The following is a 23,216-nucleotide window of genomic DNA, read 5'->3' on the forward strand; positions in this document are numbered from 1 at the left end:
ATACTGACCACTGTGTGGTGGCATGCTATCACTTGTGACAATAGTATTGTATCTATACTGACCACTGTGTGGATCCTGGCGGACGTTCGAGTCATCCAGATCCTTGGCCCGGAGAAACTTGGACACACGAGAGACGGATACCCAGCCCTGTCGAGAGAATGTGGTCAATGTTAAGAATAATTGTGAGTGAGTGAGTGAGTTTAGGATGAGTACAAATGATGATGATGATGATGATGATGATGAAGAAGAAGATGATAATGATGGAAACAGTTCAGATCTGTGTTACAAATAAGACATTTCTTTACCATACTAACAATTCTTCCTGAATGAAACTATTTACAAGTGAATGACCTTATACATGTTAAAAGTCTCCAACACTGGTCAGTTCATCAACCTGTACATCCAAGTAGTGACGGGGGCACGTGTGGCCCAGTCGTCTAAGGTGCCGCGATTCGCTGTGCAAAGTTGCATCCCTTGGGCACGCCAGAAACCTATGATTGTGGGTTCGAATCTCGGTTCGCCCCGATTATGTTTCTAGGTTTGTCAGCACCATACCCGTGCTCGTGGGTTTCACCGAAGTGGTAAACGTCTGAGACCTGCATCACTTCGGGCTTTCCTCCCACATTAAGCTGACACGCCGTGATATAACAGGAATACTGTTAAAAGCGGCGTCAAACCCAACTCACTCACTCACTCCAAGTAGTGACACATGTACATGAAGCAATTTTCCTGCTATATGACGGTGTTCTGTAAATAATCGAGTCTGGACCAGACACTCCAGTGATTGACAACATGAGCATCGATTCACGCAATTGGGATACTATGCCATGCATCAACCAAGTCAGCGAGCCTGACAACCCGACCCCGTAAGTCGCCTCTCACTACTATGTTCTGGATGTACAAGGGCCCCACCTGAATATAGTACGGGATGATCATTGGCAGGGCGTTGATGGGCATCCGGAGAATGTTGAAGAGAGACAGCGACACGAAGGCTTTCTGTGCGTCCAGCACGTTGTCAGTCGAGGACAGGATGTACGCAGCGAATGTCGCCAGTGTCACCTGTAAGAGGAATGTAGTATGTAACAACAATCTATCAGAGAGGAGGTGACTAGTCTCCCACAGCTGGGATACACATGGGTCCACGACAAGAACATTGGGGGCAGACATGTATAACTCCCCTGACTTCCAACAATCATCCTGACGTCATACAAGTATCACTGCACATGCTCAGACGTCTGAAGCCTTTTGAGTGAGTCAGTGAGTGAGTGAGTATGGTTTTACACCGCTTTTAGCAATATTCCAGCAATATCACGGCGGGGGACACCAGAAATGAGCTTCACACATTGTAACCATGTCGGGAATCGAACCCGGGTCTTCGGCGTGACGAGCGAATGCTTTAACCACTAGGCTACCCGACCGCCCCTGAAGCCTTTTGAAGGGAGTTCAATGTTTATAGTGAGAAAAAAATAAGCCAATGACACTTGGAAGTTTGAGAGTATGTTTTAGCGGGGATAACAAAAGGGGCTCAAGCTCTGCAACTAACGAGACAGGGGGCACATGTCTTAAGATTGACAACTTACATGACATAGGGCACATGTCTTAAGACCGACAACTTACGAGACAGGGGGCACATGTCTTAAGATTGACAACTTACGAGATTAAGGGGGCACATGTCTTAAGATTGACAACTTACAAGACATGGGGGTACATGTCTTAAGATTGACAACTTACGAGACAGGGGGCACATGTCTTAAGATTGACAACTTACGAGACAGGGGGCACATGTCTTAAGACCGACAACTTACGAGACATGGGGGTACATGTCTTAAGATTAACAACTTACGAGACAGGGGGCACATGTCTTAAGACCGACAACTTACGAGACAGGGGGCACATGTCTTAAGATTGACAACTTACGAGACAGGGGGCACATGTCTTAAGATTGACAACTTACGAGACATGGGGGCACATGTCTTAAGATTGACAACTTACAAGACAGAGGGCACATGTCTTAAGATTGACAACTTACGAGACAGGGGGAACATGTTTAACATCGGCAACATACAAGATAGGGGGCACATGTCCAGAAGAAGGACATGACGGCGTTGAAGTAGGCTACTTTCCTGAGACAGAGGACACATGTTTTAAGATAGGCAACTTACAAGACAGGGGGCACATGTTTTAAGATAGGCAACTTACAAGATAGGGGGCACATGTCCAGAAGAAGGACATGACGGCGTTGAAGTAGGCTACTTTCCTGAGCAGGGCCAACTCCTGGCGTCGGATGACCAGCACCTTCTCCTGGAAGGACAGCTCCCAGGCGTACAGCTTCAGCACCTGGCAAATAAATGTTCATGATGTCAATCACTGGATTGTCTGGTCCAGATGCGATTTTTTTACAGACCGCCGTCATATAGCTGGAATAGTGCTGAGTGCAGCGTTAAACAACAAACAAACATAAGGCAAATCAGATATTTTCAAGACCCGGGAAGATCTGGGGTAGAAAAGGTCTTCAGCAACCCATTCTTGCTGTAAAAGTCGACTGTGCTTGTCGTAAGAGGCGACTAACAGGATCGGAAGGTCACTTGGGACAGGGAGCTGCCAAAACCTACCTTGAGGAAGTGAATCAGTCTAACTACTGGCCCTCTGGCTCGTGGACAGTAGAAACAGCAGAGGGCAACTAATAATTAGAATTAGTGTTTTTCTTTTTGTCTTACTCACAAGCTTAAAAGTGTAAAAGGCGACTACAATTGTCATTAGAGGCGACTAACGGGATCGGGTGGTCAGGCTCGCTCACTTGGTTGATGCATGTCATCATATCCCAATTGCTCATGATGTCAATCACTGGATTGTCTGGTCCAGACTCGATTATTTACAGACCGCCGTCATACAGCTCGAATATTGCTAAGTGTGGCGTTAAACAACAGACCAACCAACCCAATTGCGTGGATCGATGCTCATGATGTCAATCACTGGATTGTCTGATCCAAACTCGATTATTTACAGACCGCCGTCATACAGCTGGAATATTGCTGCGTGGGGCGTTAAACAACAGACCAACAAACCCAATTGCGTGGATCGATGCTCATGATGTCAATCACTGGATTGTCTGATCCAGACTGGATTATTTACAGACTGCCGTCATACAGCTGGAATATTGCTTAGTGCGGCGTTAAACAACAGACCAACCAACCTAATTGCGTGGATCGATGCTCATGATGTCAATCACTGGATTGTCTGATCCAGACTGGATTATTTACAGACTGCCGTCATAAAGCTGGAATATTGCTTAGTGCCGCGTTAAACAACAGACCAACCAACCCAATTGCGTGGATCGATGCTCATGATGTCAATCACTGGATTGTCTGATCCAGACTGGATTATTTACAGACTGCCGTCATACAGCTGGAATATTGCTGAGTGCGGCGTTAAACAACAGACCAACAAACCCAATTGCGTGGATCGATGCTCATGATGTCAATCACTGGATTGTCTGATCCAGACTGGATTATTTACAGACTGCCGTCATAAAGCTGGAATATTGCTGAGTGCGGCGTTAAACAACAGACCAACAAACCCAATTGCGTGGATCGATGCTCATGATGTCAATCACTGGATTGTCTGATCCAGACTGGATTATTTACAGACCGCCGGTGCTGAGTGCGGCGTTAAACAACAAACAACCAATCACAAGTCATCACCTTCATGCCGTTGAGGACTTCACTCATCAGTTTGATCCTTGCATCCTTCAACTTCATCAGCTGGAGCTGGTACTTCCGCAGCTTGCCGGCCATCACGCCGTTTACCGGGAACAGCAGTATCATCACCCCAAGTCCTGCCATCACCGAGGGGCCCAGAAGTCCCCACAGCATGTACAAGGCAATAGCGATGAGCAATGGCGATGACCAGATCACGTACAAGTAGCCGGTGACATCCTGGAGGCGCTGGCAGTCCACGGACATCAGGTTCACGATCTCTCCCACGGTGGATTCTTTCCGTGCATCACTGCTGATGGTCAGAGCCTGTTGAGGATGAGACGTACATAATAAGATCACCATCTTCCCGAGGCAAGGGAGTTGACTGACTATAAAAGTCCAGTTTCAACCCCTGCCGAACTAGGCTGGTATTATGGAGTTACATTTTGGCTGGACTAACGAGTCTGTGCATCGTCCAATCAAAATCGTGCACCGAAATCAAAATCTGGTTAGTAAACTGTCCTGAAGATTTCGGTCGATTGCAGGATTTACAAAGCATGTGCACCGCCAACTCGTTGTCAACAGATATTTTCCAAGTGTTTTCACGTTTTTAATCAAGGTGATACTTGTGTATGAGGAAAGTCAGAGACAGAGCCAGAGAGACAGTCAGAGAGACAGAAAGACATAGTAAGCGAGTCAGAGAGAAAGAGAGAGAAAGACAGTTAGAGAGACAGAAAGAGTCAGAGAGACAGTCAGAGAGAAAGAGCCAGAGAGACAGTCAGAGAGACAGAGCCAGAGAGACAGTCAGAGAGACAGAAAGACATAGTAAGCGAGTCAGAGAGTCAGAGAGAAAGAGAGAGAAAGACAGTTAGAGAGACAGAAAGAGTCAGAGAGACAGTCAGAGAGAAAGAGAGAGAAAGACAGTCAGAGAGACAGAAAGACATAGTAAGCGAGTCAGAGTCAGAGAGAAAGAGAGAGAAAGATAGTTAGAGAGACAGAAAGAGTCAGAGAGACAGTCAGAGAGACAGAGCCAGAGAGACAGTCAGAGAGACAGAAAGACATAGTAAGCGAGTCAGAGAGTCAGAGAGAAAGTGAGAGAAAGACAGTTAGAGAGACAGAAAGAGTCAGAGAGACAGTCAGAGAGAAAGAGAGAGAAAGACAGTCAGAGACACAGAAAGACATAGTAAGCGAGACAGAGTCAGAGAGAAAGAGAGAGAAAGACAGGGACAGAAAGACATGGTAAGCGAGACAGTCAGAAGATGATATTTGAAAGAAAGAAAGAGAGAAAGAGAGAGAAAGACAGACAGAAAGACGTAGTAAGCGAGACAGTCAGAAGATGATATTTGATACTTGTGTATGAGGAAAGTCAGAGAGAAAGAGAGAGAAAGACAGACAGAAAGACATAGTAAGCGAGACAGAGAGTCAGAGAGAAAGAGATAGAAAGAGTCAGAGAGACAGAAAGACAGTCAGAGAGACAGAAAGACATAGTAAGTGAGACAGTCAGAGAGTCAGAGAGAAAGACAGTCAGAGAGACAGAAAGACAGTCAGAGACAGAAAGACATAGTAAGCGAGACAGAGAGTCAGAGAGAAAGAGACAGAAAGACAGTCAGAGAGACAGAAAGATAGTCAGAGAGACAAAGATAGTCAGAGAGACAGATAGACAGTCAGAGAGACAGAGAGAAAGTAAGAAAGACAGTCAGAGAGACAGAGAGAAAGACAGTCAGAGAGACAGAGAGAAAGTAAGAAAGACAGTCAGAGAGAAAGAGACAGAAAGACAGTCAGAGAGACAGAAAGATAGTCAGAGAGACAAAGATAGTCAGAGAGACAGATAGACAGTCAGAGAGACAGAGAGAAAGTAAGAAAGACAGTCAGAGAGTCAGAGTCAGAAAGACAGAGAGACAGAAAGGCAGAGTCAGAGAGACAGAGCAAGAAACAAAGACACACAGACAGTCAGAAAAATAATCAGATGGAATAATGGAATAGCCTGGTTTCTGCAATGACCTACACTCTTATTCTTGTTGCTTTATGCAGTATTCCAGCACGTAGGGGGCACCAAAACCAAACCATGTGGCAGTGACAGATATTAACCTAAAACGTTTACTACCCCAAACAGAGATAACATATATACATATACATTCACAGACTTGCAGATCCTCAAGATGTGTAAGGGGCTTGGGTGGCCCAGTCATCTAAGGCACTGCAATTAGCTGTGCAGAGTTGCCTCCCTTGGGCACGCCAGCAACCAATGGGTTCAAATCCTAGTTCGCCCAGATAACGTTTCTATGTTTGTCAGCACCATACGTCTGAGACCTGCATCACTTTGGGCTTTCCTCCCACATGAAGTTGACATGCCGTGATATAACTGGAATACTGTTAAAAGTGACATTAAACCGAACTCACTCACTCACTCCTCCCACATTAAGCTGACACGCTATGACAAAACTGGAATACTGTTTAAAGCGTTAAACCCAACTCCCTCACTCACTCCAAATGTATAATACATAGAGTTAAACACGATGCTGTAGAATTAGTCTGAACTTCTTGTAGACAGCTGATATGACAGCAGATTTGATCCTCATTTCCAGCGTTATTAAACCCAAGTCACTCTCTCAATCACTCACTACAAATGTATAATACATAGAGTTAGACACAATGCTGTAGAATGAGTCTGACCTTCTTGTAGACAGCTGATATGACAGCAGACTTGATCCTCATCCCCAGCGTCATGCTGATGTGGAAGTGCTGGTGGAAGAAACACGACTGAGTGACGGCGACCACGAAGAAGGAGCAGGCGTAGACGTAGCCCTTCCACTCCTGCTCTGTAGCTCGGTTGTCGATGAAGGAAATCAACGCACTGAAACACAGAAGACACAGCATTGTGAATGAATACCCATAGCCTTACCACTCCTATCCCAGTCCTCCATGGCTTCGCAATCGTATTTTAGGCTGCCAGAGACGATGCCCGGTGGTTGGAATCACAGAAGTGCTTATGATGATTTATATTTGCTGAGCAGAATATTTGTGCTGTAAGTTTCAACAAAGTGGTACACGTCTAAGACATGGATCCTTTCGGAACTTCCTCCCACATCAAGCTCACATGCTTGATATGATCAAAAAGATGTTAAGAGAGCGCTGTAACGAATAAACACACTTGTTGTGGGACGAAGCTCCATGATTGCAGAAGATGGTGAAACAAACAGCGCAGAAATTACTAATGCATAAATGTAAGTCGGGAAATTGAACCGACGACCCTGTGTATTCTTGAGCTAACACACCAGGGCTGGGACGATTCCAAATCTACTACCCGGTAACCCTACTCACTATTACCCGACCCTACCGTGGTACCCGCTGTAGGTCTCAAGATATAGGTACAAATGTCCAATGGGGAATAGTTTGACCGTAGCCCTGGCAAAATATATTTAGACACTCAAATAAAACGATCTGGTTATGCATACACTGTAGTTGACTGAAGTTTTAAGTCAGAAAGAAATGCGAATATTAGTCTCTTATAGTACAACCGTGGACATTCTAGATAATGTTTGCTATTAAACAATATATTACATGACTGAACACGGGTCCGGGTAGTACTGTGGGTACCCGGGTCCTACTCAGGACCCACCCAAGCCGAGTATCCGAGTTACCCGTCCCAGCCCTTGAACACACATTACTCAGAGACAATTCGCCCTCCAACACAGAAGGATAAAGCAGCTAAAGAACAAAACTCTCCATAGCAAATTGTTTCCCCTGAGACAACCTGTGGGATAAGGGTCCAAGATTATTGCACTTATATAGCGACGTGCATGTACGTGTGTGTGTGTTTGTGTGGCTGCTTGTACTAGTCCAGACTGATTTATAGTGCTAGCTCACTGAGATACCATGCTGCAGTTTAACATGAATACCCCACTCAGACACAGTATACTGACTCCGAGTCCCTTAATGCCGAGCGCCAGACAGGGTAACAACAAGTACCATCTTTTATCGTCTTTTGGTATGACGCGGCCGGGGATCGATCCCCGCTCTCCGGGCGGACGCTCTACCACTAGACCACGGAGGCGGTCTAAACATAGTATGACATGAACACTCATATAATATCCTCCACATACTGCAAACAGCTTTATTTCTGCGCCGTTAAAATATTGCGAATACCACACCAAAGACAATACTGCGATGAGATTTTTTTGCGAGTTGCCGTGTTGAGATGACCCCTCGATTACCAAACAATAGACAGCTTCTCTCCGAAGCTAGTTAATCTGAGTTGGCCGGAAAGTTGACCGGAAGGGATTGCGACCAATTATCAAATACGATAATTGACTCAACTCAGTGTCATGAGTGTGAGTTTGAATGCAAACTATATAAGAAGGATTTTAATGAAAGTTTGTCGCCGTGTGCGAAATACGCTACAGTCTATATCAGTCAGTCAGTCAGAAAGTTTGTCAATCACAAATTGTGACAATGTGGAGATACGTAACGGTACACTAGTTGGTCTGTTTGCACTGTCATTTGTGATGTATTGTGTGACCATTCTGCATTCATTTGTGTTTTTAACTAATTGAGTAACTTGTGGTTCTGGTTGATGATTTCAACATTTGATGACGTGTTGCAATGAATAAAGTATGTATGTATTATTTATACAGTCGTGCCTCGTTTATATGGACACTTGCATCATTTCACAATTCGTCCGTATAAACGAATTTCCGTATAACTGAAACCAGTTTCTTACTGGAAGAGTTACTTCCCTTCAATTCTGCAACTCATGACATATGTCAGAGCAAACAGATACATCCACTCAATCTTTATTCATACACGTTTAAAAAAAACTGTCATGGAACTTTACCACATTTTGAGGTTTGAATTTAAACAATAATTCCAAATTGTCCAGATCGCCTGTGTTCTCGTAATAGGTAATCAAGGTCTCTATACAAGCACGAGCCTCCTTGTGAGTTGACAGGCCATACTTACACAACTTTGACCTCTGACGCCATATTTATCGAAGGGGATTACATGTACAATAAACAAGCTCGTCTCAAACGTAACTCAGTGTCACTTGGTTAATTGACTTCTCACGAATCAAAGGATTACCACCAGCAGAAGGATTACCACCAGCGGAAGTGTATTGTTTGGATAAGTGAGACAATTTTGTGTGCATTTCAGTGTTTTGTGTATGAAAATGACCGTCCGGTTCTGGAAACTGAATTTCCGGATATACGGGTAAATTTATATAGTAATTATTTCGTTTTGAATGAAAATCGTCCGGGAACCGAGGTTTCCGGATATCTGAAGTCCGTATAAGGGGGGCATGACTACTTATTTTTGCGTTTTTAATTTTTGCGATTGAGTCTTGTTCGCAAAACTCGCAATAATAAAACGGTCGCAAAAAATTCCCTGTTTACAGTATTCACTGCAATTCTCCACATACTTACTTCGTGAGCAATGGGTTGACAAATGACAGTAAGTCGTACACAGCTTTCCAGACATGGGAGATGAGGAGTGTTGGACCATACGTCTTCAGCAAGACTTTAAACAAGGACGGTTGGGCCTGTGGAGGCTTATCCTTGTCCTTGACCTTGTCCTTGACCTTGAAGGAGACATCACTGTGGCTGCTGTGCGCTGCTTGCAACAAGGGGGTCTTCTCCGAGGCTTTCGCCCCCTCGTCCTGCATCAGGTTGTGGTGGAGGGTGGATGCAGAATACCTGGCTCTGAAACATCACGGTCACCATAGGAACACCGTTCATTCTAGAGGTGAGGTGAACGGTTGTATTTCCCTAACGACCCATTAAATGTCTGTCAGATTTGGTATCAAACGTCTCAGAATTTCAAGAGCTTTCCAATGAGCCATCATGCACTAAAATCGCTTAATATTTAAGAAAAATGTGTTTTTCACCTGTCCAGCAAAAGGACTTCCAAGTCAGCAAATGGACAAGACATTGTTCTGCCTTGTGTGTTTGAGAAACGCGCCAATTTTCCTTTTTGGAGTAAATATGCAGGTCTTTTGAAACACTTTGCAGAGACCAAATCTTTTGAGGTGATGTGATGCGTCCAAGATTATTGCACTTATATAGCGACGTGCATGTACGTGTGCATGTACGTGTGTGTGTGTGTGTGGCTGCTTGTACTAGTCCGGACTGATGCCGATTTAACATCTTTTGGTATGACGCGGCCGGGGATCGAACCCCGGACCTTCCGCTCTCTGGGCAGACGTTCTACCACTAGACCACGGAGGCAGTCTTGTTCATTCTGGACCAAACCCATGAATGGAATTGTAAGCAACACAAACAACCCCTGCTGGTATGATCCATTCAGTCGCCTCCAACTACAAGCTGGGGACCTATTTATTTGCTTTGTGTTTGTCTGTTTGTTTAACACTGCACTCAGCAATATTCCAGCTATATGACAGTCTGAATGTTCTAGAGTCTGGACCAGACAATCCAGTGATCAACATTGTGGGCAATGATCTGCCCCTCAAATTCACAATGTAAGGGACCGCCTGTAAGTAATAGAGTCTGGACCAGACAATCCAGTGATAAACATTGTGGGCAATGACCTACCCCTCAAATTCACCATGTTAGGGACCGCCTGTAAGTAATAGAGTCTGGACCAGACAATCCAGTGATAAACATTGTGGGCAATGACCTACCCCTCAAATTCACCATGTTAGGGACCGCCTGTAAGTAATAGAGTCTGGACCAGACAATCCAGTGATCTGCCCCTCAAATTCACCATGTAAGGGACCGCCTGTAAGTAATAGAGTCTGGACCAGACAATCCAGTGATCAACATTGTGGGCAATGATCTGCCCCTCAAATTCACCATGAAGGGACCGCCTGTAAGTAATAGAGTCTGGACCAGACAATCCAGTGATCAACATTGTGGGCAATGATCTGCCCCTCAAATTCACCATGTAAGGGACCGCCTGTAAGTAATAGAGTCTGGACCAGACAATCTAGTGATGTAAGGGAAGGGTCAGTGGAGGATGTTTACTTTTCCTCGTTCTTCCTCTGTGCTTTCCTCACTTCCTTCACCCAAGCCGTCCAAAACTGGGGCAGAACCCTCTCACTCTTGTCCCTCGGGTGCAACTCAAACAGGTCCTCCTCCTCCAGAGATTTGCGATACCCTTTAAACAGCAGTCTGAAACAGAGGACAGCGGTCTGACACAGAGAGGACAGCGGTCTGTCACAGAGAGGACAGCGGTCTGTCACAGAGCAGACAGCCGTTCGAAACAGAAACATGTACGGTACAATGACAAAGACCCAACCAAGTCACCAAATCATCAAGCCTGACCACCCGATCCAATCACCTCCTGTGACAAGTGGGAATTATTCTGGCCCCAGCCCCAGCCCCTACCCGCAACCCATGAGTACTCACGAGTTGATCCAGTTGAAAGTCACTCTGCTGAGGAAGGATGCTCTCGTCTCCGGTGACAGAACCTAGGAAGAGAATAGAAGACTGAAAGGTCACACTCTATGGAACAATACGTGGCAAAACTTTGAAATATTGGCATGAGAGAGAGAGAGTTGGGTTTAACGCCGCTTTTAACAGTATTCCAGTCATATCGTGGCGAGTCAGCTTAATGTGGGAGGAAAGCCCGAAGTGATGCAGGTCTCAGACGTTTACCACTTCGGTGAAACCCACGAGCACGGGTATGGTGCTGACAAACCTAGAAACATAATCGGGGCGAACCGGGATTCGAACACACAATCATAGGTTTCTGGCGTGACCAAGGGATGCAACTCTGCACAGCGAATCGCGGCGCATTAGACAACTTGGCCACCCGTGCCCCCTATTAATACTGAGTGTAGGTTGTTCACTACATATGCAATTGAGGTACTGTGCAGTGGCACTCGTTTATGATTTGTCCCCAGCACAATTCAGTAGACTCTGGCTGGTGGACAAGCATGAATCTTGAAGGCTGACATTTGGTACATTGCTTCCAAGAGCCAGAGCTGAACCAGTAATACGGGTTGTTATTTATGGATACTCTTGCATCAATTGGTTAATGCCCTGTGAAGATCCTGGTCAGAACAGGTCTTCAGCAAACCATGCTTGCTGTAACAGGCGACTGTGCTTGCTGTAACAGGCGACTATGCTTGCTGTAACAGGCAACTAACAGCATCGGGTGGTCAGGCTTGCTGATTTGGTTGCTGGATTGGATGGATCGATGCTCATGATATCAATCACTGGACTTTTTGACTCGATTATTTACAGACAGCTGTCATATAGCTGGTATATTGCTGAATGCGACGTTAAACAACAAAGCAACAAACAAACAATAACCATACTGTGATTTCTGTGTTCGGCTGTTTTACCCGTAGATTTTGGTGAGGCCAAGTAAAATGTGGAAGGAAATATTCGGTGTGAGAGTGGGCAGCTACACCAGTTGAGGCTTGAATATAACTTGATACAAACATTCAGAACAGCATATCTGAATTACAAAATAAACCTAGACAAACAGTTCTGAATGTCCTGTCAGATAAAGTCCTGGGCCCTGTTCCACAAAGCCATCTAAGTGCTACGTTGATCGTAAGCCTATGGTAAAGTATGGGAGTTACGACCAACTTAGCACTAAGGTCGCTTTGTGGAACAGGGCCCTGATTATGAGTATCGATCAGTTGGGATATAATGACATGCATCAACCAAGTCAGCTAGCCGGACCACTCGATCACGTTAGTCGCCTCTTACGACAAGTACAGTTGCCTTTTAAGACAAGCATGGATTGCTAAAGCCTTTTCTAACCCAGATCTTCACGGGTAACTGAATCTCACCCGAGTGTCTTTTGATATCAAATATATATACACGAGTTGATAAAAGTGGGAAAACTCTGAGGTTTGCCAAGGATACTTTCCACTTTTATCAACGTCAAAAGACACAGGGCGAGATTTTATTTAGCATCCAACATTATTCTTCCAACTTTTTCATTTTGTAGACAGTAATAAGCAGTGTCTTTAGTGTAAAGAGTACTGCTAACAGCTTCTGTAGCAGAGCCATTAGTGATGTCATTTGATTGTGACATCATGGTAACCAATGATGTCACAATGGTCTGCAAAGCATTGTGATGCAATTGATCTCACCCAAGCAATATCTCCTGTGGGAGCCAGTTTTGGATGATAAATAACACTGTATTGAAGGTAAAAACAATTTTGGTCAGCAAAGAACTCACTGTGCCCATGTGGTAGTATCCCTGTCGTGTTGGGTTGTCAGCAAAACAGTGGAGAAGCAGGCCACCCAGCACAAACACATAGTACACGTAGAACAGCGCGAACCGGAACAGGTGGTCATTGTACTCCTGAAACAATGACAGAAACATAGTACACGTAGAACAGCGCGAACCGGAACAGGTGGTCATTGTACTCCTGAAACAATGACAGAAACATAGAACACGTAGAACAGCGCGAACCGGAACAGGTGGTCATTGTACTCCTGAAACAATGACAGAAACATAGTACACGTAGAACAGCGCGAACCGGAACAGGTGGTCATTGTACTCCTGAAATGTCACAATGACAGAAACATAGAACACGTAGAACAGCGCGAACCAGAACAGGTGGTCATTGTACTCCTGAAACAATGACAGAAACATAGAACACGTAGAACAGCGCGAACTGGAACAGGTGGTCATTGTACTCCTGAAACAATGACAGAAACATAGTACACGTAGAACAGCGCGAACCGGAACAGGTGGTCATTGTACTCCTGAAACAATGACAGAAACATAGAACACGTAGAACAGCGCGAACCGGAACAGGTGGTCATTGTACTCCTGAAACAATGACAGAAACATAGAACACGTACAACAGCTCGAACCGGAACAGGTGGTCATTGTACTCCTGAAACAATGACAGTAACATAGAACACGTAGAACAGCGCGAACCGGGACAGGTGGTCATTGCACTCCTGAAACAATGACAGAAACATAGAACACGTAGAACAACGCGAACTGGAACAGGTGGTCATTGTACTCCTGAAACAATGACAGAAACATAGAACACGTAGAACAGCGCGAACCGGAACAGGTGGTCATTGTACTCCTGAAACAATGACAGAAACATAGAACACGTACAACAGCGCGAACCGAAACAGGTGGTCATTGTACTCCTGAAACAATGACAGAAACATAGTACACGTAGAACAGCGCGAACCGGAACAGGTGGTCATTGTACTCCTGAAACAATGACAGTAACATAGAACACGTAGAACAGCGCGAACCGGGACAGGTGGTCATTGTACTCCTGAAACAATGACAGAAACATAGAACACGTAGAACAGCGCGAACTGGAACAGGTGGTCATTGTACTCCTGAAACAATGACGGAAACATAGAACACGTAGAACAGCGCGAACCGGAACAGGTGGTCATTGTACTCCTGAAACAATGACAGAAACATAGAACACGTAGAACAGCGCGAACCGGAACAGGTGGTCATTGTACTCCTGAAACAATGACAGAAACATAGAACACGTACAACAGCGCGAACCGAAACAGGTGGTCATTGTACTCCTGAAACAATGACAGAAACATAGAACACGTACAACAGCTCGAACCGGAACAGGTGGTCATTGTACTCCTGAAACAATGACAGAAACATAGAACACGTATAACAGCGCGAACCGGAACAGGTGGTCATTGTACTCCTGAAACAGTGACAGAAACATAGAACACGTAGAACAGCGCGAACTGGAACAGGTGGTCATTGTACTCCTGAAACAATGACAGAAACATAGAACACGTAGAACAGCGCGAACCGGAACAGGTGGTCATTGTACTCCTGAAACAATGACAGAAACATAGAACACGTAGAACAGCGCGAACCGGAACAGGTGGTCATTGTACTCCTGAAATGTCACAATGACAGAAACATAGAACACGTAGAACAGCGCGAACCGGGACAGGTGGTCATTGTACTCCTGAAACAATGACAGAAACATAGAACACGTAGAACAGCGCGAACCGGAACAGGTGGTCATTGTACTCCTGAAATGTCACAATGACAGAAACATAGAACACGTAGAACAGCGCGAACCGGAACAGGTGGTCATTGTACTCCTGAAACAATGACAGAAACATAGAACACGTAGAACAGCGCGAACCGGAACAGGTGGTCATTGTACTCCTGAAACAGTGACAGAAACATAGAACACGTAGAACAGCGCGAACTGGAACAGGTGGTCATTGTACTCCTGAAACAATGACAGAAACATAGAACACGTACAACAGCACGAACCGGAACAGGTGGTCATTGTACTCCTGAAACAATGACAGAAATATAGAACACGTACAACAGCGCGAACCGAAACAGACCTGAAATGGCGAAATGTTGTGAATATTGTCATCATTAAACATCATTAAACTTCCATTTACCGAATCAGGCATTACGTACTGTATACCCACTTGCTGTATAATCCTACTGTAGGCTGACATATATGCCTGCTGTATTGTCCTACTGTATGCTGACATATATACCCACCTGCTGTATTGTCCTACTGTAGGCTGACATATATACCCACCTGCTGTATAATCCTACTGTAGGCTGACATATATACCCACCTGCTCTATGATCCCACTGTAGGCTGACATATATGCCTGCTGTATTATCCTACTGTATGCTGACATATATACCCACCTGCTGTATTGTCCTACTGTAGGCTGACATATATACCCACTTGCTGTATAATCCTACTGTAGGCTGACATATATACCCACTTGCTGTATAATCCTACTGTAGGCTGACATATATGCCTGCTGTATTATCCTACTGTATGCTGACATATATACCCACCTGCTGTATAATCCTACTGTAGGCTGACATATATACCCACCTGCTGTATTGTCCTACTGTAGGCTGACATATATACCAATTTGCTGTATTATCCCACTGTAGGCTGACATATATACCCACTTGCTGTATGATCCTACTGTAGGCTGACATATATACCCACCTGCTGTATTATCCAGCTGTAGGCTGACATATATACCTGCTGTATGATCCTACTGTAGGCTGACATATATACCCACTTGCTGTATTGTCCTACTGTATGCTGACATATATACCCACCTGCTGTATGATCCTACTGTAGGCTGACATATATACCCACCTGCTGTATTGTCCTACTGTATGCTGACATATATACCCACCTGCTGTATTGTCCTACTGTAGGCTGACATATATACCCACCTGCTGTATGATCCCACTATAGAATGGTACCACTCCTGCCAATGTTGTCAACAGCCAAAATATGAACTGAATTCCGGATGTGATGAAGCCTCGCTTGCGTTCAAGCTGTACCAAGATGGCCGCCAGCAGCTGGAGACAAGACATGTCCATTCACTGATATTGTTGTGCATCACAATTATTGTTAGGAAATGTATTGACACAAGACATGACCATTCACTGACAGTGTTGTGCATCACAAGTATTGTTAGGAAATGTATTGACACAAGACATGACCATTCACTGATATTGTTGTGCATCACAAGTATTGTTAGGAAATGTACTGACACAAGACATGACCATTCACTGATATTGTTGTGCATCACGAGTATTGTTAGGAAATGTATTGACACAAGACATGACCATTCACTGATATTGTTGTGCATCACAAGTATTGTTAGGAAATGTATTGACACAAGACATGACCATTCACTGATATTGTTGTGCATCACAATTATTGTTAGGAAATGTATTGACACAAGACATGACCATTCACTGATATTGTTGTGCATCACGAGTATTGTTAGGAAATGTATTGACACAGGACATGACCATTCACTGATATTGTTGTGCATCACAAGTATTGTTAGGAAATGTATTGACACAAGACATGACCATTCACTGATATTGTTGTGCATCACAAGTATTGTTAGGAAATGTATTGACACAGGACATGACCATTCACTGATAGTGTTGTGCATCATGAGTATTGTAAGGAAATGTATTGACACAAGACATGACCATTCACTGATATTGTTGTGAATCACAAGTATTGTTAGGAAATGTATTGTCACAAGACATGACCATTCACTGATAGTGTTGTGCATCACAAGTATTGTTAGGAAATGTATTGTCACAAGACATGACCATTCACTGATATTGTTGTGCATCACAAGTATTGTTAGGAAATGTATTGACACAAGACATGACCATTCACTGATATTGTTGTGCATCACAAGTATTGTTAGGAAATGTATTGACACAAGACATGACCATTCACTGATATTGTTGTGCATCACAAGTATTGTTAGGAAATGTATTGACACAAGACATGACCATTCACTGATATTGTTGTGCATCACAAGTATTGTAAGGAAATGTAAAGACACAAGACATGACCATTCTCTGATATTGTTGTGCATCACAAGTATTGTTAGGAAATGTATTGACACAAGACATGACCATTCACTGATATTGTTGTGCATCACAAGTATTGTTAGGAAATGTATTGACACAAGACATGACCATTCACTGATATTGTTGTGCATCACAAGTATTGTTAGGAAATGTATTGACACAAAACCAAAATATTAATAAGGAGGGCAACTATGATATATGAATCAAATATTTTTTGACAATAAAAAGAAATAGTTTTTTCATAATAAGTGAAAAGTCTACATTACAACTTCGAGAGTTTGCAGGACTGACATAAAGCTGTGATGCCGGAGTTGATGCTTTAAGCTGCACACACTTCATCATCTGCAGAGGGTTGACAGTGGGAGCAGGCCTCGACAACATGCTCAACACACAATATTTGTTTGTTTGTTTGTTTGTTTGTTTGTTTAACGCCGCACACAGCAATATTCCAGCTATATGAAGGCGCTTTGTAAATAATCGAGTCTGGACCAGACAATCCAGTGATTGACATCATGAGCATCGATTCACCCAATTGGGATCGATGACATGCATCAACCAAGTCAGTGAGCCTGACCACCCGATCCTGTTAGTCGCCTCTTACGACAAGCATAGTCGCCATTTACAGCAAGTATGGGTTGCTGAAGACCTATTCTACCCCGGATCTTCATGGGTCCTCAATGCACAATGAGAAATAACCAAAACAGATCTTCACGGGTCCTCAATGCACAATGAGAAATAACCAAAACAGATCTTCACGGGTCCTCAATGCACAATGAGAAATAACCAAAACAGATCTTCAGAGGTAAGGCCATGTTAGCGTTTTGTCTTGTCTTGTGAACAAAAAAAGTTGTGCAAAAGAAATCTTGAGTTTGATGATATAATTTGAAAATATGCTCTATTGCAATATACCGTCTTCGACGTAATAAGCGCCCACGGCGATATCCGCTAATAAATTGGCCAGTGAACAATTCTAATTAGCACCCCTTCCGATTGATCAATGTACACAAGACTTATATATTCGCTTAAAATACGCACTCATCTGTTATATGCACACTTAATTATGGGCAATTAAATTCTGGAAAAATATATCTGTCGTACATAAACATTTCAGGCTGTCAGCATAAACCACAAAATTTACCTTTTAACTCTGTTTTTTTCCACTAAAATAATATTCTAATAAGAGCCCCCTATTTCTAATTTTGAGAGCGCCCTGGGCGATTATCATGTCGAATACGGTATTTTTAACTGTGTCCATGTGATATACAAATTTCAGTTATATATATTTGGAAATATTCTCAAATAATCACTGGCCTTAATATGGATGAGGCTTTAAAGCTGCCATCATGTTACTTACAAATGTTCCAGCTTGCAAGCCTTTGGCGACGTACACAGCCGTGACAACATCCTCCTTCTCTCCATCACTCACAGCCTTCAAGACATCCACGACGCAGATGAAACTGAGGAAGATGCTGAAAAACTAAAAGGACAAAATCAATTAGAAATAAGGATGAGAGAGCTCGGTTTAACGCCACTTTTAAAAGCATTTCAGTTACCGTATTCGACGTAATAAGCTCCCCGTTCTAATAAGCGCCCCGATCTAATAAGCGCCCCAGGCGATATTTGCTAATATATTAGCTAGTGAACAATCCCAATTAGCACCCCTTCCGATTGATCAATGTACACAAGACTTATTTATTCGTGTATAATATGTGCGTTATATGCACCCTTAATTATGGGAAATTAAATTCTCGAAAATATATCTGTCATATATAAACATTTCAGGCTGTCAGCATAAACCACAAAATTTACGATCTTTAAACTCTGTTGTTTTTCACCAAAATAACATTCTAATAAGAGCCCCCTATTTCTAATTTTGAGAGCGCCCTGGGTGCTTATCATGTCGAATACGGTATAGTCGAATACGGTATTTCAGTTATATCTCGGCGTGTCAGCTTCATGTGGGAGGAAAGCCGGAAGTGATACAGCTAAGACGTTTACCACTTCGGTGAAACCCACAAGCACAGGTATGGTGCTGACAAACCTAGAAACATAATCGGGGCGAACCGGGATTCGAACCCATCATCATAAATTTCTGGCGTTCAACTCTGCAGAGTGAAATCGCAACATCTAAGATGACTGGTGGCTATCTGTGCCCCACAGGCAGGCTTCAAAGTTTAATTTTTAACCAAGTAGCGGCTAGCCATATGGCTACAAGCATTTTTTCCCAGGTAGCCAGTCCTAAAATCAAGAAGTGTTGTAAGTAGCCAAAAACATTTGAAATTATCTTTTATCAAATAACTATTATAATATGTACAAGTCATAGCACTAGTCTTGAAATTGTATATTAGTGGAAACTGTACTTGATTTTTAATATTTGTGACTCAAACAATGATTATATAGGTATATATAGGTTACTTAATTATATAGGTATATCCTTGCTTATCCAATGAGCCTTGTCAACTGAAATAACATACTAATTACATTAATATTTATGTATTTCTGTTTATTGTCGACTTTAGGAGGAATTATACGCAAGTACAATTATTAGCACTAAGCAGACTTGTTTTCCACAATCAGCTATTATTTACTTTTGTACCTTCAAATTTGAAGCAAAAGAATTTAGTCACCACAAGATATTTTTCAAGGAAGTCATTGGGCCAACTCTGAATTTTAGAAAAATTGAAATTTAGGTTGAATTGGCGATCGTTTTAGTTGCAACTTTGAGGCCTGACAGATAATCAGTAACTCTTATCTGCCAGCAGATTACTCCCCACATCAAAAACGTGAGAGTTGCAAATACATCGCAGTGATCACCATGTGATAACCATGTGATCAGTGAACCTAGAGAGCATGTTGAGTGTGGATAGCCCTGATCTGCTGGACTGTGGTCCAGTGAGTGAGTAAGTGAGTGAGTGAGTGAGTTGGGTTTAACGCCGCTTTTAACAGTATTCCAGTTATATCGCAGCGTGTCAGCTTAATGTGGGAGGAAAGCCCGAAGTGATGCAGGTCTCAGACGTTTTCCACTTCGGTGAAACCCACGAGCACGGGTATGGTGCTGATAAACCTAGAAACATAATCGGGGCGAACGGGGATTCAAACCCACAATCATAGGTTTCTGGCATGCCAAAGGGATGCAACTCTGCACAGCGAATCGCGACGCCTTAGACAACTAGGCCACAAGTGACCCCGACTGTAGTCCAGACAACCAGTAACAGCTGGCATCAATAAAACAATTATTTATTTTTTAAGTCAACATAGAGAAATTAATACTAACTATTCCATGACATATTAGTTTAAGAGAGAGTATATGTGTGTAGTCATAGTTACCGTATATCGCTGTGTATAAGGCGAGTTTTTCGTACCTAAAATGAGGGGGGTAAGAAGGGGGGTCGTCTTATACACGGAGTTGAAGATCTCACATTTGTTTCCACTGGCGATGTCAACCGGCGTCCGATAGCCAGCCCAGCATTTGACAATAAAACTTCGCATTTCGTCCTAAATAACTGTTCCAATAACTATTTCCATACATAAACATGATTTGTATCTCCTTTCCTTGAATAAAGTTTAATAATTTCTGCAAATAAAGTTGAAATGACCCTCGCCTCGATGCAGATTGTCAAACCACCTGACACGGTAAAACAATCAACATCCGTGAGTAGAGAGCCGGAAGTACCGGTAAGCATTTGCATATTGCACATGTGACCTAACATGTGATAACCGGTGAAGCTGTTGCTTGCTGGTTGACAAAACAGACAACCTGGCTCCAGAATTTTCAACGACGGAGATTGGGGTCGCCAAAACAAAAAGCCCACGGCCAAGCTTTTTATAAATGAATCAATTAATCTTTACATGACGATACTGATACATATCAGGGAATCATCAGACTATTATTGTAGTGTCATCATGATCAGGCAGTTAACTGCATTGTCACAGACCAGCTGCTGACAGAATAATGTCGCACACACTGACAGTGTAGAGCCTGCTGGCATCTGTTGCAGATCTAGAATCAGACAGACCGCCTCCGTGGTCTAGTGGTAGAGCGTTCGCCCGGAGAGCGGAAGGTCCGGGGTTCGATCCCCGACCGCATCATACCAAAAGACGTTAAAAGATGGTACTTGTTGTTACCCTGTCTGGCACTTGACATTAAGGGGCTAAAACAAGGACTGGTCGGCTCGGAGTCAGTATACTGTGTCTGAGTGGGGTATTCATGTTAAACTGCGGCATGGTATCTCAGTAAGTTTGCACTATAAATCGGCATCAGTCCGGACTAGTACAAGCAGCCACACAAACACACACGTACATGCACGCCGCTATATAAGTGCAATAATTTTGGACTCGTCGTTAAACCCAATTTCACCACCTAGATCAGACAGGATTTGACATCTTCATTCTCAAGGACACTGATTCATTGCCATGCAGAATGTCCTACAACTTTTTTGACGATGACGAGGGGTTTTATGCGTCCCGGAGACGTGTGGTATAAAACCTCACTAGGGACGCATAAAACCCCATATCCCCCGCGTGGTCTTGTTACAATGAATTTATGTTTTAATAGGATATTGTAAAATAATTCAACTAAATTCCAAGTTGCTTGATTTAGCTGAGGTAAGCATGTTCTATGTAATGTGACATCCATTGGCTCTGAAAAAGCATGCAGCTTTTTGCTATGAAGTGGGGTATAAAGGATTTAGTCTCTCAGAAATCCACTTGCAGCCTGTAGTGCTCGTGGCGGGGTATGCGAGATTCATTCCCCGCTGAGAAATTTATTACCCTCCAAGGCGGGTTACACAGTAGTTTATCAAGATAACGTGGACCAATCAGATCTCATCATTTTGACACGGAGGTATGAAAAAGCAAAATGTCACATCAATGTCATAAAACAAGGTGTAGATCGATGCTCATGATGTCAATCACTGAGCTGTCTGGTCCAGACGGCCTATTTTTAAGGCTGTCTTACAGCCAAGCTACCTTAAGTTTCTGACAAAAATTAAAACACGGTTGTACCTGTCTTAGGAGCTTAGGTACAATGGCAGCCAAGAGACGGCTTTATTTGACAGTATGGGTCCACTGTAGCGTTTCTGACCACAACACTGAGTGGTTTCCACACTCACTTTCAACACAGGAACAGGTCCTAGCAAACATCGCAGAGACATCTTATTATGGATTACCATATTTGACGTAATAAGCGCCCAGGCGCTCTCAAAATAGAAATAGGGGGGTCTTATTAGAATATCATTTTGTCGAAAAAAAACAGAGTTGAAAGATAAATTCCGTGGTTTATGCTGACAGCCTGAAATGTTTATATACGAGAGATATATTTTTCCAGAATTTAATTAGGAGATAAACATACTGTGTTTTCAATGTAGAGCTAGGTTACCTGTAGATTTAACCCCGCTAAATTGAATTTGGAACCGAACGCGCAGCGTGAGGTTTCAAATCTTAAATTTAGCGGGGTTAAATCTACAGGTAACCTAGCTCTACATTGAAAACACAGTATGTTTATCTCCATTCTACCATGACTAAATAAAATGCGAACTCTTTGGTGTTAGCAAATATACTGAGTGAAGCGTCATGGGTTGAGTTCAGTGTTTTGAGTGCGCTATCGATCTGAATTACGGAATCACCGAAAAAAAAATATGGTGCCGTATATCCTCAAGCAGTTTGTTTATACCGTAATACTTCTATCATGGGATAACATTTATACTAAGTTATCTTATAATAATTAGATCTACATCAAGTGCTTTTATGAGTTATCATGGCGTAATATTTATACATCCTTTCATATAATTATAGTTTAGCAAGTAATAATTATCATTAGGTAAAATGCATATATAAAATATCAGTAGTTTCAGTTAAAGCTTTTTAGATGGTTGCTAGCCTAAGGTAATGGGAGCGCGTCTTCTAGACATACTATTCAATAAGACAAGAGTTACGTCTACATAGTTTAATTGATTTGAAGCTTTTAGATAAATGCTAGCCAAAGGTATCAAGATCCCATCTCCCAGACAAAGGATATTTATTTAAGTATATCTGTCATCACCTACCGGGGTATATTAGAATAACATTACTTCAATTAAGACTCATTAAGGATTAGCCCCCATACAAGCTCGTCTATAGTGCATTAAGGATTAGCCCCCATACAAGCTCATCTATAGTGACACCCTAATCTCTTTCAAAGCATCC

General features: G+C 43.1%; 1 protein-coding gene across 1 annotated transcript in view; it reads right to left on the reverse strand.

Annotated features, from left to right (window-relative positions):
* Window positions 1–23,216, reverse strand: part of LOC124148322 (multidrug resistance-associated protein 1-like) — a 78,069-nt gene that overhangs the window by 34,938 nt on the left and 19,915 nt on the right. Inside the window, exons 3-13 of the mRNA XM_048380947.1 lie at window positions 18,388–18,510; window positions 15,861–15,989; window positions 12,849–12,974; window positions 11,057–11,118; window positions 10,673–10,819; window positions 9,116–9,391; window positions 6,369–6,549; window positions 3,702–4,022; window positions 2,200–2,337; window positions 913–1,059; window positions 63–147 (exon numbers count right to left, since the gene is read on the reverse strand). Coding sequence (XP_048236904.1) covers window positions 63–147; window positions 913–1,059; window positions 2,200–2,337; window positions 3,702–4,022; window positions 6,369–6,549; window positions 9,116–9,391; window positions 10,673–10,819; window positions 11,057–11,118; window positions 12,849–12,974; window positions 15,861–15,989; window positions 18,388–18,510 — 1,735 coding nt within the window. The remainder of the gene's footprint in view (window positions 1–62; window positions 148–912; window positions 1,060–2,199; window positions 2,338–3,701; window positions 4,023–6,368; window positions 6,550–9,115; window positions 9,392–10,672; window positions 10,820–11,056; window positions 11,119–12,848; window positions 12,975–15,860; window positions 15,990–18,387; window positions 18,511–23,216) is intronic.

This window comes from Haliotis rufescens, unplaced genomic scaffold (genome assembly GCF_023055435.1).
Source record: "Haliotis rufescens isolate VD_foot unplaced genomic scaffold, xgHalRufe1.0.p SCAF_34, whole genome shotgun sequence".
Classification (NCBI taxonomy): domain Eukaryota; kingdom Metazoa; phylum Mollusca; class Gastropoda; order Lepetellida; family Haliotidae; genus Haliotis; species Haliotis rufescens.